The following is a 25,000-nucleotide window of genomic DNA, read 5'->3' as shown; positions in this document are numbered from 1 at the left end:
CCTGTGTTACTCCCGGGAAATATTACACGGTGTTGTAGTTAGATTAGTATTTTTTTTTCCATGTACAGTTTTTTTCTCTCCATTATTAGTAGTCGTGCAGTGTCAGTCATGACCCGCCGCGTCGTGTTCATGTACTCGTATCAAAATCATTTTCTCGCTCGGTTGATAGTGATGTGAATTCTCAGCCATTGTTATATTATACTTTTTTTCTTTTTTTACATATGCAGAGGATGTTATTTTTTTTATTATTATTATTTTTTTTTTCATAGATATAATTTGATTCCTGAGAATGCATAATGCGAGGTCGATAAAAGGTAATGACAGCAATTTGACGCGTGGTGGCAGTCGCGGCGGGAGAATGAACCCAGCTCTGCTCTCCTGCACTTAGGGAGTTCAAGGATTTACAAATGTTCCGACTCTTGCAATAATCTACTTACCGCCTGATGCTAACCTCTCACCCGCCACTGACCCCACGCCTGACATGCATTTATTTCACGTTTCTTCCTCATACACACGTCATGTTCACCTTAAGCCTTATATATATCCCAAAATTACTCATATTTACTCATACATACTCGTATACACTCAGACTTATTGACACTCATACACTGATTAACTCATGGTCAAGTTAGATTCGATCATGTCAGTTTAAATTGGGTTAGCTTAATTCAGATTATGTTAGGTTAAATTACATGACTGTGTTAGTTAGCTCAAGTTACGAAAGGTTGGATTAGGTAAGGTTAGGGCTCCCTGTCAGTCTCATCTCACATTCACTACGTTACTTTAAAACCTTCCTCATGCAGAACTGAATCTCGCCTCACCTCTCTCACACTCAGCCAGCACTCACGTATTCACCTCACGCCTCACTGTCTCCTCAAGCGTCTCACCCTCACACACGCAAAAAGGGTCAACTTCTCACCCTTGACCCTCAAAACACACCTCATCCTCACAGTCACCCTCAGCCCCCCACCTCCTACGCCTTTCCCTTTCCCTCCCCACATCTACTCCCCTCCTCTCCAATCACTCCCACCTTTGATCTCCACTACTATGTAAAATCATAGAGAGAGAGAGAGAGAGAGAGAGAGAGAGAGAGAGACGTAAACGAAAACAGAGAAGCTAGGACAAGAGAAGATTAATAAACACAGAAACTCAAGCGTTGACAGGATTTGACGAACATTAAACACTGCCACCCACCCACACACACACACACACACACACACACACACACACACACACACACACACACACACACACACACACACACACACACACACACACACACACACACACACACACACACACACACACACACACACACACATATGCAAATACATAGAACTGACGAATTTCCTGGCGTGCGACCCAACAAGACCACGGGGAAGAGAAAGAAAGACCCTGGGTGACAAATTGCCGGCTAGAGGGCGTTCCTGGGGCTGCGAGAGAGAGAGAGAGAGAGAGAGAGAGAGAGAGAGAGAGAGAGAGAGAGAGAGAGAGAGAGAGAGAGTGAGAGAGGGGGGTGTCACATGAACTAAATAACTGATGATACTTTAGATAATTCAAGATTGCATATATTCTCTCTCTCTCTCTCTCTCTCTCTCTCTCTCTCTCTCTCTCTCTCTCTCTCTCTCTCTCTCTCTCTCTCTCTCTCTCTCTCTCTCTCTCTCTCTCACCCTTCATTTCCCTGCTCCCCTTCCTCCCCCTTCCCTTCAACCTTCTCTCTGTGTCCTCGCTTCATTTGCATGTCAGGCTATGTATTAAACTCGAGCAGATCCTGAGATAGCGCTGTGCATGATGGAGTAGGTCAGTCACAGAGAGAGAGAGAGAGAGAGAGAGAGAGAGAGAGAGAGAGAGAGAGAGAGAGAGAGAGAGAGAGAGAGAGAGAGAGAGAGGCCTGATGTTTTTGTATGCGATGTCATTTTTTTCCTTATCTGCTTTGAATTTTCTTTGTGTGTGTGTGTGTGTGTGTGTGTGTGTGTGTGTGTGCAATTGTTAAGTATTCGCGCACAGTAATCCCCTCTCCCACACACACACACACACACACACACACACACACACACACACACACACACACAGGCACTTCCGGTTCGCCTCCATCCCTGCCGTTCATAATAAGCGGCGGCGGCGGCGGCGGCGGCGGCGGCGGTGGTGATGGTGTTGGTGTTGGTGGTGGTGGTGGTGGCGGCGGCGGCGGCGGCGGTGTTGTGACGGCAACTAGAGGCAGTGAGAGAGGGAGAGGGAGAGCGGGGGAGGGAGGGGGGAGGGGATAAGAGGGAGAGGAAGTCGTTCACATCCACTCCCTCTTCACAACAGCTACTCGTGTTTGGTGGCAACAACCCACGCAGTATTGAAAAGTTTGTCTTCTTGTTCCCGCTCTTCATATCTCCCTGTTATCCACCTCATACAGTTACTGCCACGTGTAGGCCTGGTGGCTTCTTGCAGCTTCACTTATTTTCTCATCTTATGTTCTCATGTCTACGTGCCGTTCAGCTCATCTTAACCTTATCCCCTTCAGTCTTAATCGACATATCCTTTAACTTATCCCAGTCTAACCTTCCTTTCAGTCGCGCAAGCAAAGGTTACCATTCTCGTAAGGCGTTTTGTCTTATCTTTGCTTTTAACCGAGTATGGTAAACGTTATTGAGGCTTCCAAGCGTATTTTCAGTATTCTGTAGTCTTAATATCGATTCTATTTCATCAATAGGGGGAAAAAACGTCCATTATAACCAGACTAATCATCTATGTGGTCTTTGAAAATCGTTCCTGTGAGACTCCAAGAAAATCGTTCCTCAAAGACTCCAAGAAAATCATTCCTGTGGGACTCCAAGACGTTCCCGTGAGACTTCAAGAAAATCGTTCCTCTGAGACTCCAAAGCATACGGGTGTCAGTGTTCCTCGACCCTCAACTCTCTCAGTCTCGGGTCTTTAAATCTGCTGGTGCCTCAGTGCTGGGTTCCTTGCCTCCACCTGGCGCCATGTGACCTTGCTGTTGTGGTGCCGTAACTCATTAGTTAGCACATTTCCTCTTCTCTCATCCCGTCTGCTTAAGTACCTGTTGGCGTCTCTCTCTCTCTCTCTCTCTCTCTCTCTCTCTCTCTCTCTCTCTCTCTCTCTCTCTCTCTCTCTCTCTCTCTCTCTCTCTCTCTCTCTCTCTCTCTCTCTCAAACACGCACATTATCCATACCCCTTCCCCCTCCTCCTCCTCCCCCTCCTCCTCCTCCTCCTCCTCCTCCTCCTCCTCCTCCTCCTCCTCCTCCTCCTCCTCCTCCTCCTCCTCCTCCACATCTACACTCAAGCCAGCGTCAAAAATATATATTAAAACATTCACATCTCAGTTACTCTTGAACATGCGCTGTTATTTTTTTGTTTTGCACGCACACACACACACACACACACACACACACACACACACACACACACACACACACACACACACACACACACACACACACAGAGAGAGAGAGAGAGAGAGAGAGAGAGAGAGAGGGTGGGGAGGGGGAGAGTAATGTAATCTTGGTCAAGTCACACACTCCTTGGCGGACAGACGGACAAATGACGGGTGTGGTGATGCGCCGCGCCGCTCTGCGTGTTCCTCGGAGTGACGGGGCGGCGGGGATGACGTGGGGGGGGGAGGAGTGAAGGGTGACCTAGGGCGTAGAGGCGGGGAGGGAATGGTGCTGGGTGGCTGGGAAGTGGCGAGGAAGGACGCTGACATGGGACATACCAACCAGTGTCCTTCCTCTCTCTCTCTCTCTCTCTCTCTCTCTCTCTCTCTCTCTCTCTCTCTCTCTCTCTCTCTCTCTCTCTCTCTCCTTCGCATGTCCTTCGCCCTCCTGCAGCCCGCGCCCAGGATGCATCGCTCAGTAGGGAGAGAGAGGAGGTGAAATGCAGCTACTACTACTACTACTACTGCTACTATTACTACTGTTACTACTGTTGGTGTTTTTGTTGCTATCATTACTGCTACTACTACTACTACTACTACTACTACTACTACTACTACATCAACAACAGCATCAACAACATCATCAACAACATCAACAATACCTAACTAAGTCTGGAGAGACAGAGGGAGGCAGACAGACAGACAGACAGACAGACAGACAGACAGACACACAGGCAGGCAGGCGGGCAGGCGGAGTAACTCAAAGACAAGCAAAGGGAACACGGACAGACAGACAGACAGACAGAGGGAGGGAGACGAACAGGCGGACGGACGGACGGACAGACACGCGGCCGGGCAATCTAAGGGATGTTTTCCGCGACAAACGTGGATGGGAGAGTCTCTATCCATCCCCTGAAATTTGGGGCCATTACGGGCACTAAGGCGGGGAGAGATAAGGCTCGCTGGCTGGCCCGCGGCGACTCTCGTGGGTGACAATTTGTGACAGTGGGTGTGGTCTGTGAAATACGTCCCCCGTCAGCACACCCGCAATTACCGCCGGCCTCTCCCAACCTTCTATACGTGATAAAAATCGTCAAAGCAATTATGGACCGGAATTAAGTATAGTGTAATCCTGGAGCGGCACGAATCCGGTGCATCTAGTTTTTACACCGCGGATCCTGACGACTCGACATTATAGTGTTCATGTGTTGTGCAGATATTAAATCTTCCGGGACCGGGGAAGGAGGAGAGCGAGGGAGAGATGGAGGGAATGCGGAGAAGGACCGTCAGCCGGGCGTTTAAGCGCGGGGAGGTAGGGAGGGAGACGAGAGAGAGAGAGAGAGAGAGAGAGAGAGAGAGAGAGAGAGAGAGAGAGAGAGAGAAGGAGGTAGAGGAGACACGTCATTTCTTTAGGCTTGCGTCTTCGCGGTCTTCTTCCTCTCCTCCTCTTCACCTCCCCGCGGCGACGGTGACCGAGCGACGCTGAGACGATACCTGTGTCTTGTTTGATGCCTTTTATGAGCTGTCCGCGATCTGTCATTTGACGGAGAGGGTGACGACGAGTAGACGAGCCTGTGATGCCACGAGGCTGGGCAGTGAGGACGGCAAGGAAGAAATATTGACACTGGTGAGAGGCAGAGACTTGGATGTGCAAAAATGTGAGCAGCAGTGGTGAAGGAAATTGACGCGGGGATGGAAGGAAGAATGAAGGTAGGGAAAAGTGTTAAGTTTGGCTGGAAAAAGTACAGGATGACAGTGTTTTTGGAAGTCTTTGATGTGAGAAGAGAGAGACAGACATGATTGAGAAGTGGAAGCGATGACAGGACACAAGGCCACGGAAACTTAAGGAAACAAATGATTATAAAATTACCACACCTTTACTTTGTTATTGACGGAAGTAAACAAATAAATAAATAAATAAAGCTAGAAACAGACGAAAGAGAGAGAGGGAAATATAAAAACAAGGAACCGGAATTAATAAGTTGAAAGACTAGAAAAAGACAAAGTAACTGAAATAAAAGAAAGGAGATGGTACGGAAGAAGAAAAAGGTGAGGGGAAAGGGCACAGAGGGGGCGGAAGGGGTAAGGGAGAGGGGGAGGAAGCTAGGGGCAGGAGGGGGGTGAGGGGTGTCATGGGGCGAGATAAACATAGTGTAGGATCAGTGAGAGGGGCAGGAGCCATGTATCATCGTGACGTCAGAGAGAGAGAGAGAGAGAGAGAGAGAGAGAGAGAGAGAGAGAGAGAGAGAGAGAGAGAGAGAGAGAGAGAGAGAGAGAGAGAGAGAGAGAGAGACTCGTAAAAGTGAGGCGGAATTTCTAGTTTTTTTTTTTTTACATTTTTTTTTTTCATTTTATGTTCTTTTCACTTTTTTCCCCATTCTTTCTTTGTTCCTGTCTTGTGATCTTTCTATCTTTCTCCCTTTCTTTCACTTCTCTCCTCTCTCTCTCTCTCTCTCTCTCTCTCTCTCTCTCTCTCTCTCTCTCTCTCTCTCTCTCTCTCTCTCTCTCTCTCTCTCTCTCTCTCTCTCTCTTTCCGATTTTCACGTTTATCTTATTAACTTGTAAATCTCCCAGTTATTCCCTTTATTTACCTTGGATTTCTTGACTTATTTCATCATGTGTGTCGTTACTTACAATCTTTCTATTTACTTGTACATTTTACGGTGCCTTATTGTTTTCCTCTATCTGACGTAAGTATTTTCTTTTTCCCTTTAGCTTTTGTTGTTGTTGTTCCAGATGCTGCTGTTTTTCTCCTCTTCCTCCCCCTGTTTCTTCTTCTTCTTCTTTTTCTTCTTCTTCCTAGATTAAGTTTATTTAATTGTTCTCATACGTTTAAATGCATCTCTCATTTTATTTTGTCTTCATATCTTTCCCACTATTCCCGTTTTCTGTAGTTGCGACTAAAGAAAATGGAAATAGATTGAGTCACGGTGGCGCAGTAAGGTCATACAGCGCCTCGTAGGAAGTAAGGTCCAAAATCCCTTCCTTTCCCTTTAATTAATGACACCTACGTGACAGGTGACTCGTGATACCTGCGCGTCAGGCTGCCTAAGTGTTTCCTCCCTTTTTTCCTTCCTTTTTTTCTCCGTTTTTTTTTCTCCCTGCTCTCCTATTTTCCCTCATTTAGTGCTTCTCTTTTTTTTATTTTAATCGATGTCTAAGGATCTTTTGTTATGTTTGTATTTTCATATTTTTTGTTTGTTTTCCTCTTTCCCTCTGTTTTGTTTCCTATTTATCATTCTTTTGCTACTTTTGTTTTCCATTTCATCTTAGTCTACTTTCCATTTCGGTCTGTTCATTTTTTCTTTCCTCCAAATCTCGCCTTTTATAATTTTTTTTCCCCTTTTTCCCTCCGCCTTCCATTCCTTTCCTCTTCTTTTCCATCTTCCATTAACCAGAAATTCTCTTTTCCCCATCACCACTACTTGTCTTTTATCCCTTTTCTTTCCTTTCCTTTTCCACCTTCTATTACCCCAAAATTCTCCTCGCCACCAGTTCTTTTATCAGTTTCCTCTTTTATCTCTCTCGTCTTCCTTTCCTTTCTCTTTCCTTTACTCTTCGATCTTCTTCCATTCCAGTCGATTATTCTTCTCTATGTCACCACCGAATTGGCGATCATTTAAGTCGAATATCCGCCACAACACTGTACTTACCTGTCCCGACGCCATCCCCAGGTGAGACGCGCATCCGGTGAGTGGGAAGCGCACCTGTAAACCGGGTTCGAGTCCTCGTGATTTTGGTGGGGGATGGCAATCTTGGCTTTGGTAATAATTGTGACTTGTTTTCTCCCTCTGTGTGTGCGTGTGTCTCTCTCTCTCTCTCTCTCTCTCTCTCTCTCTCTCTCTCTCTCTCTCTCTCTCTCTCTCTCTCTCTCTCTCTCTCTCTCTCTCTCTCTCTCTCTCTCTCTCTCTCTCTCTCCGTGTGTCGTTTTGTCTTCATCATTACCTGTGGAATTGGGTGAGTGGGGTCGGGGGTAGCGATGTGTTTTTCTGTGAGTTTTGTTTGTGTTGCTGTTGTTTAGTGGGGTTCTAGTTCAGTTGGGTGGGATCTTTTCGTGTGTGTGTGTGCGTGTGTGTGCGTATATGCCGTTCTTAAGTGAGATTCTTGCGTGCGTGTGTGGAACGAGACAGGAAACTCTTAGCCTTGTGTGTGTGTGTGTGTGTGTGTGTGTGTGTGTGTGTGTGTGTGTGTGTGTGTGTGTGTGTGTGTGTGTGTGTGTGTGCTTGGTAGATATTTTTTAGTATATGTGCGTGTGCATGTGTGCGTCTCCTAAATCTGTGTGTGTGTGTGTGTGTGTGTGTGTGTGTGTGGGATCTGCGTGCACACCTCGTTATTAAGATGGCATGGATAAAGTCACCTGTTGATGGATCGACGAAGCAAACGTGAAGGAAAGAGTAATAATTCCCGCCCTCTCATTTCCTCCCTTCCGTCCTTGCCTCCATGAAGACGTCCCCAGCAGCAGGAGGACCAGGAGGCGAAGGAGGAATAACACCATGCAGACGTCATGAAGATAAAGAAATGATATAAAATGAAAGTATTGTTCAAAGTATCCGGTATGAAATCTAAGAAAAACATTCGGTGAGAGATAACAGGAAGTGCAAAGCAAAATAAATGATAAAAATGTATAAGTTTGAAAGAGAGGAAAGAAATAACTGAAAGAAAAATAATTAATTCATTCCGCACTTGAAAACTGAATGAGATCCATGCCAGAATTGAACTCGACTTTGCTTATAGTAAGAAAAAGTCAAAATATTTAAATTTGTGGAAAAAAGAAAAAAGAGTTGAGTGCAAAATACAAGGTAGCGTTAATACCATATGCTCGCAGTCACTTAACGCAGCCAACCTTGAAAGAGAATCGAGGATATTATAACCATTGACAGCGACATTACTGCAGCCAGTGTCCGTTCAACCTTCAAGACAATGATGACGAAAATTGGTGGCGAAGTAATCGAGATACGTAGAGAGCCTGGTAATAGTAATTGTAGTAGTAGTAGTAGTAGTAGTAGTAGTAGTAGTAGTAGCAGCAGCAGCAGGGATAATGAATAAAAGAAGATGAAGAAAGGAATATATTAACTGACAAAGTAATGGTATAACAGTATTAATGGTTACAGCCACAATATTGGCAGTAGCCCTAATAGCACCAGCAGCACCAACACTAGAACACTCGGCAGCCACGTCAATACGCCACAGCTCGACCTTGCAGGATGAATTCACTATGTTACCTTATACCACTCGTGTCTCGGAGTTAATTCATGTGCACCTTCTTCACTCTCAGCTACCTCGGTCTGCCATAACACACCATAACCTTCCCAAACCAAAAATGCATTAAAACTCTTAGCGAACGTTCCTTCACAACAATCAGCTTGCAAGGAAGTGTTTCATGGTCATTACTTTCACTAATGACGATAAGTACGAGTATTACTGAAGGGAGAGGTGGACAGTGATGAGTTACTAGGTGTTTCATTTAATATTTTCCCCATTTCGATGTCCACCACGTCTTGAGTGTTTATTTTCTTCTTCTTCTTCTTCTTCTTCTTCTTCTTCCATGGTGTCTTACGCGCATGGATTGCCTCGCCTCGTGTTAGATGGGTCAGGGAAAGAGAATAGGTGGAAGATGATAGTCTGACCAGCCTCATTTATCTGCTACCTTTTCTCTCTCTCTCTCTCTCTCTCTCTCTCTCTCTCTCTCTCTCTCTCTCTCTCTCTCTCTCTCTCTCTCTCTCTCTCTCTCTCTCTCTCTCTCTCTCTCTCTCTCTCTCTCTCTCTCTTCCCCGCCGGCCGCCACCTTCGCCCTGGACGCAAATGGTGGGTTAACCTCCAACACTGATCATTAACTTGCGACCTCTCTCTCTCTCTCTCTCTCTCTCTCTCTCTCTCTCTCTCTCTCTCTCTCTCTCTCTCTCTCTCTCTGTGGACATCACTTTTTTTATATTCATTTTGTTGCATTTCCTCCTGCACATGGAGTGAACAACTTAAAACTTGCATAATATTCCTGCAAAATTATAAAAAAAAAGGATAATGAACATAATAGAAAAACTAGTCTCAATATAGACAGACACAGAGACAAACAGGCAGACGCATAGACAGAGAAACAGACAAACAGATAGACAGACAGGCAGGAAACGAGCCGTAACACCCACTTCTACTAAATACTCACCACCACCACCACCACCACCACCACCACCACCACCACCTTTGCAATCATTCATCACACGCACAACCCGTCTCTTACACTGTACTGTCACCCGGAACTGAGGTATTTGAGCTCGAGGGAGAGGGACGAGGAGACAGATGGAGGGAGAGAGAGAGAGAGAGACGAAGAGGAAGACGAGGAGGAGAAACGAGGAAAGGGAAGATGTACACGACTAAATGAAGAGGACGATGATGATGATGATGATGAGAGGCACGTAGGAAAAAAAATGACAAATATGACTACATTTGTAATAGCAGCTGATACCCCCTTACCTCGACGCCTGTGTAGATGATGATCACAGGTGAGATGGGCTCCGTTCTCTCCTTGTCTCCTTTTCTTACCTGGAGGAAAAGAAGTCATAAAACACAGGTAATAGTTATTTAGTAGTGTCGGAGGGAGGCGAGTGTGAGGGACGGATGGAGGAGTACAGAGAGAAGTAGAGAGAGAGAGATGGGAAGGGGGGGAAAGGAGAGACAGTGGAGGAGAGAATTGGAGACTAAGTGGAACAGGAGTAGAGGAAAGGAAGGAAGATACAGGGAAATACTGTTAGAGAGGGAAATGGAGAGACGGGAGGATAAATGTGGAGAAGAGGGAAAGAGACACGGATGGAATAGAAACGGAAGAGAGGGAGAAACTAGAAATGGAGGAGAGAAAGGGAGAAACAGTGGAATAGGAAGAGGAAAAGAAATACGGTGCAATGAAACTCAATGACAAGATAACACAAGAAATAAAAACAATAACAAACAGAAAAAAATATAGTTGGAATAGGGGAAGTAGACAAAACACACGATAAAGTACAGAAGTAAAGGAATGAACGAACGAGCGATAGGTAAAAAATATGGTGAATTTGAAAAGGTGTAAAGGAAAGGCTTAATAAAAGAAGAAACGCATGACAGACCATGCAAGAGAGAGAGAGAGAGAGAGAGAGAGAGAGAGAGAGAGAGAGAGAGAGAGAGAGAGAATAGGTATGATAGACAGGTGGTCAGGCGGCGGACGATAGAAGCTGGCGGGGAAGAGAGGCAGGGAGCGAGGGAGAGAAGGTGTCCTGCTACCTGAGGAAACTACGAACTCACCTGGAGGGAAAAAATTAGGGAACAGGTGAGGACGAACATATACACGCGATTCCTCGATTAAGAATTAGTCCCGTGGCGAGAGAGAGAGAGAGAGAGAGAGAGAGAGAGAGAGAGAGAGAGAGAGAGAGAGAGAGAGGGTGGAGGGAATGTCGCCGTATGAGGACTAAAGACCTAACCTAATTTACTCTTGGTGTCTTGCTTGTCGTCGTCATTATCTTTCCCTCCCAGCTGCTTGTTATACACGGAGCTGCTACTACCTTCTTGTACCACTTTTCTCCCCCCAACCTTTCCTCCCTCCCTCCTCACAGCTGACTCCCATCACGCTTCTGCATTGTCTCATCCGTGTGTGTGTGTGTGTGTGTGTGTGTGTGTGTGTGTGTGTGTTGACAGTTGGATATGATTCATGGTTATTATGAAATGTCATTCTTGTCCTTCAACAGTAGAATATTTTAACTCTTGTCTTTTTATCTGTTTATCGTTTTTTTTTTTGTTGGTTTTCGTTATTTTCCTGATATGTAATGCAACCTCTCTTAAGGAAAATGCCACTTTTTTGTCCTTCATATGTGACTTTTTCCCTCCATTATTTGCTTCCCATTCCTGTCCTATTGTTTTTTTTTTTTTTCTCCATCTTACTCTGCAATCTTGACAATATATTCCACTCCTGTCTTTTCACTCCCTCTCTCCCATCATAACCCATCACTCCTCCAAATTTCGTTCTCCTTCCTGCCATCCTTCAGTCCTTCCTTCCTTCCCCTCCCTCCTCCTCCTCCTCCTCCTCCTCCAAGTGCCAGTCAGCCCCGCCTCACAGAAGTCAAGGAAACAATGATGGATGATGGACTGACTGACTGACTGACTAGATCTTCCTATGAGTTGAACCACCTTACCCCTCCTCCTCTTCCTCCTCCTCCTCCTCCTGCACTTCACTTTGACTACCTCTTGCGGTGAACCATGACACCGTTTTCTTTGAGCCCCGGGAACTACGGTAACTCTAGAAAACGAAAGAAAAAAGGGAAAAAAAAAACAAGATAAAAAAAACAGTGCTGAGAGAGAGAGAGAGAGAGAGAGAGAGAGAGAGAGAGAGAGAGAGAGAGAGAGAGAGAGAGAGAGAGAGAGAGAGAGAGAGAGAGAGAGAGAGAGAGAGAGAGTAATGTCGTGTTGGGAATCAATTAAGGACATTTTGGTTCGTACGGTCCAGCGGTCCACTTCATCTGGTCTTCTGGCGAATTAAGGTTGTGCCGTTGTGCAGCGCCGCGAAATATGTCTTTATGCAAAGTGGGGGACGCTTACCACGCTGTCCACGGAGCAGGAACCACACTTAATGACACCTGAAGAGTGGGGCGAGGGGGGAGCACTGGGGAGGGTAGGGAGGGGGGATGTGGGAAGCTGTCCAGACGTCTAGCTTCCTTCATACTTGTACATGCTCTCTCTCTCTCTCTCTCTCTCTCTCTCTCTCTCTCTCTCTCTCTCTCTCTCTCTCTCTCTCTCTCTCTCTCTCTCTCTCTCTCTCTCTCTCTCTCTCTCTCTCTCTCTCAAACAAACTAGATATTATTTTCCTTCATCTCACTTCACTTACATTTATATTATTTTTCCTTTTCTTTTTCCCGGTATTTTTAGTTTTGCCCTCGCCTCGACTTCATTCCTCACACCCACGCCCCGTCAGCTCCATGTCCTCTCGCCACCCACACCCTCACCTTCATTCTGCAACACTCGCCGCTCACACTGACACCTCTCCCCACCTTGTCTTTTCCATCTCTTTTGTTTCCCTCTGCGTTTTCTCCCATATGGTCGTAAAAGATTGTTTCCGTCATTTGGTTGGTCAGTCAGTCTAGCCTTGTGTGTCTTGTCCGTTGTCTAAGGTAGATATAGGCTGGGGGGTTAATATATACCTAATTGCTAATATATTACTCTTATTACTTATTGTTGTTACTCTATTCTGCTCTCACTACTACATCTACTACTACTACTACTTCTGCTTCTACCGTAACTGTTGGTATAGCTGCTGTTGGTGGTGCTGCCTCCTGTGCTGGCCCTTATTACTGACCTGATTGCTACCTTTCACCGCTGTAGCAAGGGAAGCTGTCTTGTACTCAATCCCCTTCCTGTCGCCACTATCACCACCACGTCCTCTGACACACCATTAAAAAAAAATTACGTATTTAATAGAATCACCATCATCCTCACCATCACCACCCCTTCTCCTCCTCCTCCTCCTCCTCCTCTTCCTCCTGAAGTAGCTCATCCACCCACGGGGGGAGGAGGAGGAGTTCCAAATTACCCAGGAAGAGCGTGGCCCCGGCGCCCCCACCCGTGGCCACCTGACGCTCGGAAATGCTCGCTCGGCCATGATTACCTTGGACAGGGAGACAGGGTGGCCACGAGGGTGAGTAGGAGGAGGGATGGGGGAGGGGGAAGCAGTATAGCATGGAGGAGGAGTCGTGAGGGAGAAGTGTATGACGAAAGAGAAAATTTGTGTAAGAATTTTTGGGGGAAGCTTGTGAGTGAGTGAGGGTGATGAGAATAAGGAAGAGGAGGAGAGGAGGAGGAGGAGGAGGAGGAAGAAGAGGACAACCAGGGAAAGCCGTGAATAAGGAATGGAAAAATGCAGAGGAAAAAAATATTAAGGAAAAGCGGGCGTAAAAGGAAGAAAAGGAAAGGTCAGAGGAATGAAAGTAATTGTTTTCATCTTTTCTCCTTTTTTTTTAAATCCACGTATTTTTTAAGTAGGATCCGAAAAAGAGAAGATATACATGTTTTCTTTCTTTATTAATTTTTTTATTCATCTATTTATTTAATTTCTCTATGTATAGCTCGTCTTCAGGTGGACAGTCTTAAACAAACGCAGTATGTCAAAGCATCTGAGTCAAGACAACAGGTAACTCTTTAAGACAGGTAAGGCAGGTGTCATTAAGTCTTGGCGCCCCGCTTAGTGCTTCACGTGATCCGAATCGCAATGAAACTCCATGTCACTGATTAAAATACACGGCTTAAACCGTACGACAACGTGAGGAAAGAAAATAACAATAATAAAATATAAAATTGGTCACCATGAGTCGAACTTAAACTTAGAGAAAAATAATATAAAGACGTGATGAGAAGTTTAATTACTGTCCTTAACAAATTGACAGCAGCACACACACACACACACACACACACACACACACACACACACACACACACACACACACACACACACACACACACACACACACTCCCTGCGGAGATTAAAACAAACCTTTAATTAAATTTGCATACGGAGGGATAAAAATCATAGACTTAACCTCGTGTTGGAGATGTCGCCATATGGAGAGCGGGAGGAGCACTTCTTTCTCTCCACGCCGGGCGCTCTTCTCTCCAGCCCGAGGGAGGGAGAGGCGAGAGGGAAGAGAGGGAAGAATAGAGGAAGAGGTGAGGAGGGCAGGAAAGGAAAAAAGGAGAATTGTAGAGGTGTATTTAAGGTGTGATCAATGCCCTTTACGTAACCTGGAACTTGAGGAAGCTGCATAATGGCTTCCTGATACAGAGGTAATTTTGCGATAAGGCGCGGCGAGGTGGTGGTAATGGCCCGGGTAATTGGCCGCCGTAAAAGGCCCGAGGGAAGGGCGGAGGGAGCCCAGGGCGCGCCGCTCGTCCCCGCGATAACGAAATGATGCCTTGTCCTGGAAGCGGGTGGAGGAGAGGAAGAGTGGCGATAGCGGCGGCGAGATGCGGCCATGGACGGGACTGGACTGGCTGGCTGGAAGGTGGAGGTGGTGAGGACAGTTGTTGGGGTAGTGTCTTGGTATTATTGGTGTCTTTTGGGAACAGTTCAAGATATGCAACCTCAGCTGGTTTTAGGATGAGCAAGGTTAGGTTGGTTAAGGTAAGGTAGATTAGAATACGTAACTTAACTATAACCTAACTTGACAGTTGTTGGGGTAGTGTCTTGGTATTCTTGATGCATTCTGGTAACACTTCAAGATATGCAACCTTAATCACTTTTGGGATCAGCAAGGTTAGGTTAAGGTAACGTAACTTAAGCTGACCTAACTTAACGTAACTTAATCAACCAAGGTTAGTTAGGTTACGTTAAGGTACGGTAGTCTAAAATAGATACCAATCTTAGCTAACCTAACCTAACTAATCCAAAAAATAACAAGACTGCATGTTATTGATATGGTCCGTCATTTGCACATCATATGGACAGTAATGAGCATCCGACAGTACCTGCTAGATGAGTACTGAAAGCACTGACGGTGGTGTTGGCGTGTGGTGCCGCGGTGGTGCAGTGTGGTGCGGCAGCGCTGTGAACGGCGTGGTGGTGACTTTGTAAACACGGTGGCGGTGTTTTACAAAAGGGTGGACGGTTTTGTGTTTGCATTTCGTGAGGTGAGAATATTCCACTTCACCAAACCTCGAAGCGCATTTTATTTATTTTTTTCTTTTCCTCGCACACTAATAATTGTAGCAAAGAACTTTTCTCTCCCTCTTTTTTAGCCAAAGGTATTTTTCCCCCCGTACAAATAGAGACGCCGCGTACACACACACACACACATACACACACACACACATACACACACACACACACACACACACACACACACACACACACACACACACACACACACACACACAGTTTTGCAGAGACGAAGTGGACTCGAAGCGCGGTTCACCAGCCTTTGACCTTGACTCCACGGCAAGGCTGGTCTGTACCCTTGCTAAATATAAAGTAAACAAATAAATAAAGCCACTGCCGCTGCCAGCCATTGGAGCAGAGTGGACAGGTGAGGCAGACAGGTGGAAGTCCAACCGTGGCCAGCCTCGTGCTTCTCTCACATTTCCCGTGTAGCATTTCCCTGTGGCAGACTCCCCCGTGGTCATATTCCCCTTTAAGTACTCTCCCGCTGTGGACAGTTTCCCCCTTAAATGTTACCGAAAGCACAATACCGATACCATTGCTGTTAAGTTATGCTGTATATATTGACCGAAATAATTGCTCTTAACATTCTAATCTGCGTTTGGTTAGGTTGATGATGAGGAAGACGTGAGGGAGACGTGAGATGTCCAAGAGAGAGGGAGAGGGCACAAAGGGAAATGTCCTATACAGTCTCACTCAGGAATTCCTTCAAAGATTTACGAAACGTTGTGTTTTGTCGTAATACAGATTTATTTCCTTCCCTCGAAAACGGCGTGGTTCTTTGTCTTACATTTAGTGGCAGTTTGCGGCGGGCTGGTCATCTGAGGGTCATGCTGTATTACTCGCTTTCTTTCTTTTCACAAGGACTATAGATCATTGACCGCCAGACAGCGACTACCACGCCACCGCTACTTGCCACGCCGTTATTGCTGTGGCTTTCTTCTCCCCTGCTGACGAATATTCTGCAGGAGGGGAGAAAAAAATAAAGTGTCTGAAGTGTATATGTACGTAATATGTTATGATAAAAGTAAATTATATGCAATTATAAACACGATCCACATCATAACCTCCCAATAATTAAGTTTGCGATAAAACTGTAATCCCTTTAGCCTCGCCGCACCTTCCCTTACCTGTCCTCTCGTTACCAGGTGAGTTCAGAATTACCTGCTGTGTCTTTCATTATTATTATTGTTTATCTATATTTTCTAGTCGAGTTTTATGCCATTGGTAAATGAGACACGTGTAGAAAAGAGGTGAAGCAAGGGTAAAAGTGCGTCGCAAAGGAACACAAAGGAAGAACAAAGAGTAGTATGTGCTGTTGGCCCTTACGAGACAGTGATAAACGTTTACTGCTAAGCTAAAAATGGTGCCGAGGATGAAAATAAATAAAATAAAGATACAGGCTACTCTCTCTCTCTCTCTCTCTCTCTCTCTCTCTCTCTCTCTCTCTCTCTCTCTCTCTCTCTCTCTCTCTCTCTCTCTCTCTCTCTCTCTCTCTCTCTCTCTCTCTCTCTCCAAACACACACACCATCACCAATAGTACTAACACACCAGACCTATCCCCCCATTCCTCCATACCCCATTACCCCATCCCCCCTCTTGAGTCCCGCCCCCATATCGACAGCCTCGGCCCCGTCTCCCATGATGGACGAGCCAGGGCCGTGTTATCCGGACTTCCCAATTTCCATAGTAATCAGTAATTTGCATGGCGTCCGAGTTGTCATGCAGAACCGAACCATGTAAAACCGAACCGAGGAATCTTGTCTTTCTTTTCCACCCCACGTCTACATACAGAACTTCGGATGCGGATACGGTGTCTGTGTAATGGTAAAATATCGGATACCGTGTGCATGGAAGGTCGGATCGGATACTATATGATGGGGTTAGTGTACGGGAGAGTTCGTATAGCCTGCTACGGAGTGGGAACGAACATGAATAGGATCAAATAGAGTAAGGTTTGTACACGTGGAAGATCGGTTACCTGGCATACCTGTGTGGGTGAGATCGCTGCGGCCTGAGCTTGCGTGTAAGTGGTGGAAAAAGTCGGATGAGAGAGAGAGAGAGAGAGAGAGAGAGAGAGAGAGAGAGAGAGAGAGAGAGAGAGAGAGAGAACGTATAGGTGATTGAAGAAATATTGATGGAGTTAAATTTCTTGATTTGCTCTCTCACTCGGAATCGTAACGAGAGAGAGAGAGAGAGAGAGAGAGAGAGAGAGAGAGAGAGAGAGAGAGAGAGAGAGAGAGAGAGAGAGAGAGAGAGAGAGAGAGAGAGAGACTGCTATATGTGTGAAATAAAAAAAACAAAGGAAAAAAAGATAAGGAATGTAAAAAAAGAAAAAAAATGGGGTGAAAACAATGATAAGATAAAAAGAAGTAAAATAAAGATAAAACAGAGACTCAAGTACCACAAGGACGAAATATTAACCGTAGAGTGAACCAAAGAGTGAAGTGTTTTGTAACGTACATTTTACACTTAAGCATGAACTATGTGGTGGAGGGTGATGCATATTCCAGACCTCTTGATTAATAAAGTTAATTAGTAATGTCGTGAGCTAGTTAATTATGCGGTGGGATTTTTCGTTATATTTTTTGTTTAGTTTTTAATATTTTTCGTTTTTTTTTTTCCCATGTTACTTTATTTGATATTTTTTCATTCATATTATTTTCAACGTTTTATGTATTAGATTGATACGATTTTTTTTCCCCCTTCTTTTCTTTGTTTCCTTCCTCCTCCTCCTCCTCCTTCTCCCCTTCCTCTTCTTTCCTTCCTTTTTCCTGGTGCTCTTTAACGTCACCCTCTCTCTTCCTCTCCATCTTCCCTCTGCCTCTCCCTGCGCCTCTTATCTGCCCATTCACTCAGCCTCTATCTCCCTCCTCAGTCCTTGCTCTGTCTCAGCCTTACCTTCCTTCCCTCCCTGAACCTTCTCTCACTCACTCTGCCTCACTACCACACCATCACCTTCTTCTCCCTCCACCTCTCCCAAACTCACCTTCATTCCTCCCTCGCTCAACCTTTATCACTCCCGCCCCCTAGTCTTCCTTACCTCACTAGCCCCTGCCCCTGCCCTGCCCCAGCCCTTGCTCCCGCCCCTGCCTCCGCCCGTGCCCCGACCGCTCGTCTACAGAGATGCAAATACAATCCTCACCACACTGTTCTCGAGGCTCATAAGTGGCCTTAGATTATCCGAGGGCGTATCATCAAGCCTTGTTTAATAACCTCGGGTGTTGATGAATGGCTAGCTGGCTGGCTGGCTGGCTGGCTGACTTCGACTTCACCTTCCACCACCACCATCACCTCCACCACCACCAGAGAGAGAGAGAGAGAGAGAGAGAGTCGGGTTTATTTATTTTTTTTAATTCGTTTTAATTCGTTTTCTATTGTCTTCTTGAATTGTTTTGTTATTGTTGTTGCTTTTGTTGTTGTTGTTAATGTTGCTTTCACTTTCTTCTTTTCTTCTTCTTCATAAGGCCTGTTCTTAAACCTAACTCACTATTTGTCATGTTCTTCCTCATGGCTCTCTTCTTATCTCCCTCCCCGTCCTCCTCCTCCTCCACCTCCTGCTCCTCTTCGGTAATAAGCCCAAGAATGCCCCTGAAGTGTATAGTATAATATGAAATCAGACTGAATAACGAAGCCTGGAGGAGAGATCGCTGGGGAGCTGAGAGCAGGAATATTCGGGGGCAGTAAACGTCAATCATCATCTCCTCCTCCTCCTCTTCCTCCTCCTCCTCCTCCTCCTCCATCATAGTTTTGTGTTCAAGGCATTTTCTTCAGCTCTTGGTGGTCTCGTGTATGTATGTGTGTACGTATTTCCTTCGTTTTCCTGTGTGTGTGTGTGTGTGTGTGTGTGTGTGTGTGTGTGTGTGTGTGTGTGTGTGTGTGTGTGTGTGTGTGTGTGTGTGTGTGTGTGTGTGTGTTGTCGTCTGGAATTTCGCTTGGTCTTTCTTTCTTTCTTTCTTCTGTTCTCTGTTTTTCCAGTCCTCCACCCCCCCTCCTCGTCCTTATGCCCTCTCGTCCCCTCCCCCTCTTTCTCCTCCTCTCCCTCTCTCCCTCCCATTCCAGAACTCGTACAGGGGATGATACTTGTCCCTCTGGGGGGAAAAATGAGCCTTATGAAACCTGCCTGAGAGTCCGACGGCTCCTCACGTGCCCTGTGCTCCTGAAAACAGACCCTAGACACCCGGATGCACAAGGGTGGTAGTGGCGTGCCCCCTTGCCATCCCCCCTTGTAAAATATACGAGGCACTTGGCGTGGGAGGCGGGGACTGGGGCCCTGAAGGTGGGTCCTCCTAACTCAGCCCTCACAGCTTAGTAGCCAATGGGAACGCAAGAAGCCCCAGTGTGTTTATCATATTCCGATTCCCTCCTGCATACGTGGACGGCGGTGCGCGGCGGCCGCTCCTCCACAGGGACTCCCGCAGCGAACACCAAACCCCGGGATTCAACGCTGAACGTGCGGTGGGGTGCGATACACGAGTCACCCTTCCTTGCCTCGGCTTGCACGGCGTTTTCTTTGATTGTAGGGTATGAGAAATGTGCCTAAAATGAGGGAAATTCGGGGTTGTAAGCGGGCGCTACCGTGAGCAGGACAGAGGGCGACAGGAGGTGGGTGGTGGGTGGCAGGGACAGGGAGGGGAGGCGAGGAGGGTCCAGGGACACGTGATGCGGGTGGGTGGGGCGAGGGACGGCTGACTCCGCCCCCCATGTCAATCACACGGACAGTTGCCGTTCGGAGGATAATTTGGTGGAACTGGCGGTAGAGGGCGACCGTGTTGGGTGGTGGTGGTGGTGGTGGACGGGTGGCGGCGATGGTGGAGGGCAAGATAGTCTGTTCCAGCATTTCTGTCGGTGGTGGTGGAGAAGGTGGTAGTGGAGGTGGTGGATGCGCGTTAGTGCTGGCGGTTGTGATGGTGGTGGCGGTTGTGACTGTGGAGTTGGAATGGTAAGGGTGATGAGTTGGTGGTGGTGGTGGTGGTGGAGCTGTACTAAAAAGTGGTGGTGGCAGAAGTGGAGTAGAGGTGAAGCCGTGGATGTGGCGGAGGAAGAAGTGTTTTCAATGCCTGCTTCCTTCCTTCCGTTCATAACTTCTCGTAATTCCTGCATTTAAGTGTATTGCTAAACTTTTTCCTTCTCTACCGCAGTTCTTATCCCTTGTTCTCTTCCTCTTATTCATCCCTGCTTCTCTTTCTCCTCTTCATCTTTCCTGCTCCTCTTTCTCCTCCTCCTCGTCCTCTCACGGTTGGCAGCGCTGCGCCACGATGACAAAGACAAACAATCCTTCTCCATTTTTTTTTAATCTCTATGTAAATGAAGTCTCGGTGCTGGACACGATCTTCGCGGGGAGGGAGGGAGGGCAGGGAGGAGAGGGAGGGAGGAACTTCTCTCGCATTTCTTCCTCTGATTCTTATACCTGGAGGGATGAAGGGAGGGAGGGATGCGAGGTGCGCGCTTGTGTGTGTGTGTGTGTGTGTGTGTGTGTGTGTGTGTGTGTGTGTAATTGTAGAAAATTACGCGTACACGTTTTACGGATATTAAAGAAAATGCGCCATGCACGAGTTAAAAGAAAATGAAATTAGGAGACGTGCTGCAGGGAGAGTGATTTTGACAGGCGGCAAAAACTTGTGGCATAAGGAACAGCAGCAACAACAACAATAACAACAATAACAATAACAAAAGCAACCACTTTTAAAGAAGTATTTAAATTGTAGGAAAGAGAGAGAGAGAGAGAGAGAGAGAGAGAGAGAGAGAGAGAGAGAGAGAGAGAGAGAACAGGAAGACTAGTCAGCCTGTCTTAAAAAGAACCAGTATCATCACCCTTCTCCCTGCGCATCTCCGACCCTCGTGCCTCCCCTCCTCCTCCTCCTCCTCCTCCTCCTCCTCCTCCTCCTCCTCTCCTCACACCCTTCCCTCCCCGTTCCTTTTACGTCCCCGTGGCGGCTGGAGCCTTGAAAAACAGTGGTGAGTGAGAGATGTTCTTTGCACACGTTCGTTCTGTCTTTCCCAAGGGACTGGCTGTCTTGTTACTTGTCGTGGCGTTTTTGCGTCGCTCAAATGGGCAGAGTCGTCTTCTTCCGGGTATCGTTCTCCTTTACTTTGTACGCAATTATAGTGTTATTGTTATTGTTGTTACCAGTTGAACCGTCTTCCTGGTGTCTGGTGTTGCCTTGTCCTCAGCTGTGCAGTGTCCGCCCTTCCTGGTGGTGTCCTGTCTTGTCAACTGTACTGTTTTCTTCCTGGTAGTGGGTGCTTGTTGCTTCAAGGGGTTATTTTTTGCGGCGTCCCTTCCTGGAGTGAGTGTTGCGTGGGTCGATCTGTGCTTGTCGCGCTGCTGTCAGGCATGGATGGAGGGAGGCTTTCCTTTGTATGCTTCGGGTGGTTCTTCAGTCTCTGCTTATGTGCGAGCTGTTTGTAGTTTCGGTGGATTTTACACGTTGTTAGTTGTGTGTGTGTGTGTGTGTGTGTGTGTGTGTGTGTGTGTGTGTGTGTGTGTGTGTGTGTGTGTGTGTCCGTCCTTCAGGCATCATGCAAGTTTTTAGAAGAAGTTCACTTGTCACCATCTCAAGTCCCGTACACAGTTGGACGAGGGAACATAAGCGGAGGGATCTTGACAGCTTACCAGCCCTCACTTAATGCAGATTTGTCGTAACGTGAATATCCGTAACACCTGCGCAATATGTATGTAAATGGTGCTATTACGTTCTGCCATCATTTATATTTTCGTCTTTAATTATCACTTTTACTGTCCTCTTTAATTTGGATTCCTAAAGCAGCGTTGCCTGCCTGTTCATTTACTGTTGTCTACCGTGAGAATTATAATATAGGTACCGTTTCCCCTACTCTTACTTCTCTTCATCCTCTTCACTCTTGCATTACTCCTCTCCCATTCATCTCTCCCCTCCTCTTTCCTCCCCTTTTGTTGCGACCCATTAGAACAATCAATCAATCCTTCACTGCCCCCCTCTCCTTCTCTTTGCCCTCTTCTCCTCCTCTTTCTCTTCTTTCATATACTTCACACTTTCATGGCGAGTAAGTGTCCTTCCTTCACGTCTGTCCCTTCCACCACCACTGTCCTTCACTCTCCACTCGTGACGTCACTCCCACTCCTCCCCCTCCAATAAATCCGCATTCCCCCTCCCCACCACTCACCGCCACCCAAGTGTTCATCCCCATTTACCTCTACCCACCTCCCCCCTTCACAGCATCTCTCCACTTGAGGAAATCGAGAAAATGTTGTAATTGTTTTCACTATGTAATCATTTGTTATCGTTTGAGGAGGGAAGGGAGAGAGAAGAAGGGGGAGTAGTTTCTAGAGAAAGGTAGATAGAGGTGGGACTATCGCCACTAGTGAAGGAGGGAGAGTATGTAAAAAGAGGAGGAGGAGGAGGAGGAGGGGAAGGATAAAAGGAAAAGGTCATTGTGTTGTGTTGAAAATCAGTGTTGACAGACGCGTGTAGACAAACAAGGGGAGAAAAAAGATAAATTAAACGGCCCGGCTATTACTTGCATGTCTGGCTGTGTGTGTGTGTGTGTGTGTGTGTGTGTGTGTGTGTGTGTGTGTGTGTGTGTGTGTGTGTGTGTGTACGCATCAGTTCTTTTCTCTCGCTCTCTCTCGCTCTTTCACACACACACTCGAATCCCAACGCACCTCATATTTCCATTGTTTGCAGAGAGAGAGAGAGAGAGAGAGAGAGAGAGAGAGAGAGAGAGAGAGAGAGAGAGAGAGAGAGAGAGAAAGGATAATAATGACAGTCACTTTACAATTCCTTGCTGTTTTTTCTTTATAGAATTTTAACTTTGGCGTCAAATTCTAACCAAACATAAATTTACCGAGAACTGAAGGAATGCCGCTGAGAGAGAGAGAGAGAGAGAGAGAGAGAGAGAGAGAGAGAGAGAGAGAGAGAGAGAGAGAGAGAGAGAGAGAGAGAGAGAGAGAGATTAAATATGTACACACAACTTTGATTATTTATTTATTCATACGATTTATGTAAGCTTTTTTTTTTCCCTGCTTTGTTGTAGATGACTCTCCGGGAAGCGCTCTCCTCTTGTATTCCTTTGATCATCTCGCTTTGTTCCTTCCTTCGTCTCCTGCGAGCACCTGCCTGCCGAAGGGTTAGTGGACTCAGTGATGCACACCTTTACCTGGCCGCCTTAAAGCTGTATTCACCTGTAATAAACTGTAATTACTCCTTCAGGAAGCGGTTAGTGGGACACCTTCACTCCTTTCCTTATTTCATCCGTCCTACTTCCTCGCGTTCTCTCTCTTTCTTTCAATCCTAGGCTCCCTCCCCGTTTTCTTTATTACTTGTATTATCTCCCGTTATTATCCACCTCCCTTCTTTCCTCCTTTAATTTCTTGTGCTCCCTACGCCCCTCCGTGCTTGCGCCAGAGGAGAGGAAGTAAGGGTAACAGATAAATGCTTAATAAAAAAACCGCAAGAAAATGATGTGTATAAATAAAGGGTTAAGTTACCTGGCCAAGAGTCTCGCCTGAGCTGCCTTCAATGCTCTCAGTGTTGTAATAAAATTCATCCTTTGCACGTCATTTCATTTATTTCATTCCTCTCTTGTGATGAGTGACTGGAATAGCAGGTTTGTTGTGCGTAGATAAGAGAAGAGGGAAGACCAAGGAAACTCATTAAAATTAGGTCAGGGGAACGAACAGTTAGACACACACACACACACACACACACACACACACACACACACACACACACACACACACACACACACACACACACACACACACACACACACACACACACACACTCTCTCTCTCTCTCTCTCTCTCTCTCTCTCTCTCTCTCTCTCTCTCTCTCTCTCTCTCTCTCTCTCTCTCTCTCTCTCTCTCAAGCTAAATAATCCAAAGTAAATCTAAGTGAATTAAGCCAAGATAAAAGAAAATTAATAAGATTTCCAAAAACATATGAAGCACGAGCACTTACCTTACCTAGCCTAAAGTAATAATGGGGGAAAATTGCAAATGACACGCTAACCTGACTCTTAGAAGCGAATAATGATCAGCGCGCCTGACAGCATTATATTTCGCGGCAAAAGACAACAAGTTTCCAGTCGCGCAAAAATTTTATAAAGCTGGTTGGCGTTTAAAGGGAAAGCGATGACGAGTGACAGACCTGACCTTTTGCATACTGCTGTCGTGGCGCGGAGTGACTGCTGGTGGCGATGAGACAAAAGCCTTTAATTCCCTGGCTTAAGAAGGTCACAATCCATTCCCCCCACCCCCGCTCGCCCACAAAGCAATTTAGAACCAATTAGCTTATAACTTTTACAGACACTAGATGGCCTTATGTGTAGTATTTCACCTATTTTATTTTTTTTTTTTTTTTTAAGTTTGCTTGCACTTTTTTTATGCCAGAATTTTCGGATAAGACAAAATGGAGCTAAATTTTCATGGTTTTCACTACAAGTTTTCCTTTTTTAATATTTGATTCCCTGGAATGTACTAAACAACTCTGTGGTCATACATTTTTTTCCTTCAGGCATTATAAAATTTCGGCAAAGTTTTCAAATTACGTAAGAAAAGTATATATATTTTTTCTTTCTTCAGACACATTACTTTTTTTTTTATCACTTATTGGTATTCCTCCCCAACATTCCTTTGCATTACAAGTTTCTCCTTCCGGGGAAACAAACAGAATTAAAAATGGTTAGCAACTTTGGGAGGAGATGCAGTTTCATTACGTAGAGAAGATACACCACCAGTTCACCACACTTAACACATCACCACCGCTACCATTACCATGACTCACCATAAGCCACCGCACCAGTGACACCAGCACCACCGCACCACACCACCACCACCACCACCACCATCACCACCATCATCACCCAGGAGGACATGAGTTATGGACACTATAAACAAAACCCAAGTAAATAAAACCATGAAAAGACAATGTATAGAAAATAATCCTCCTCCTCCTCCTCTTCCTCTTTCTCAGAGA

General features: G+C 46.1%; 1 protein-coding gene across 13 annotated transcripts in view; it reads left to right on the top strand.

Annotated features, from left to right (window-relative positions):
• Positions 1-25,000, top strand: part of LOC135110655 (zinc finger protein basonuclin-2-like) — a 399,181-nt gene that overhangs the window by 356,039 nt on the left and 18,142 nt on the right. The window contains exons 1-2 of one of the 13 annotated variants that reach the window (XM_064023223.1): positions 19,832-19,983; positions 23,058-23,150. The exons of 10 other annotated variants lie outside the window; for them this stretch is intronic. Coding sequence is in view for 1 of the 3 variants with exons in the window: in XM_064023213.1 (XP_063879283.1) it covers positions 23,058-23,150 (93 nt within the window). In the remaining 2 variants the exon portion in view is untranslated. Of the gene's footprint in view, positions 1-19,827; positions 19,984-23,057; positions 23,151-25,000 lie in introns of those variants that run through there. 2 more of the 13 variants (XM_064023213.1, XM_064023222.1) reach the window with 2 other exon arrangements.

Source organism: Scylla paramamosain, chromosome 20, assembly GCF_035594125.1.
Source record: "Scylla paramamosain isolate STU-SP2022 chromosome 20, ASM3559412v1, whole genome shotgun sequence".
Lineage (NCBI taxonomy): Eukaryota > Metazoa > Arthropoda > Malacostraca > Decapoda > Portunidae > Scylla > Scylla paramamosain.
Note: the sequence above shows the minus strand (reverse complement) of the source record. Positions and strands in the feature narration are given on the sequence as shown.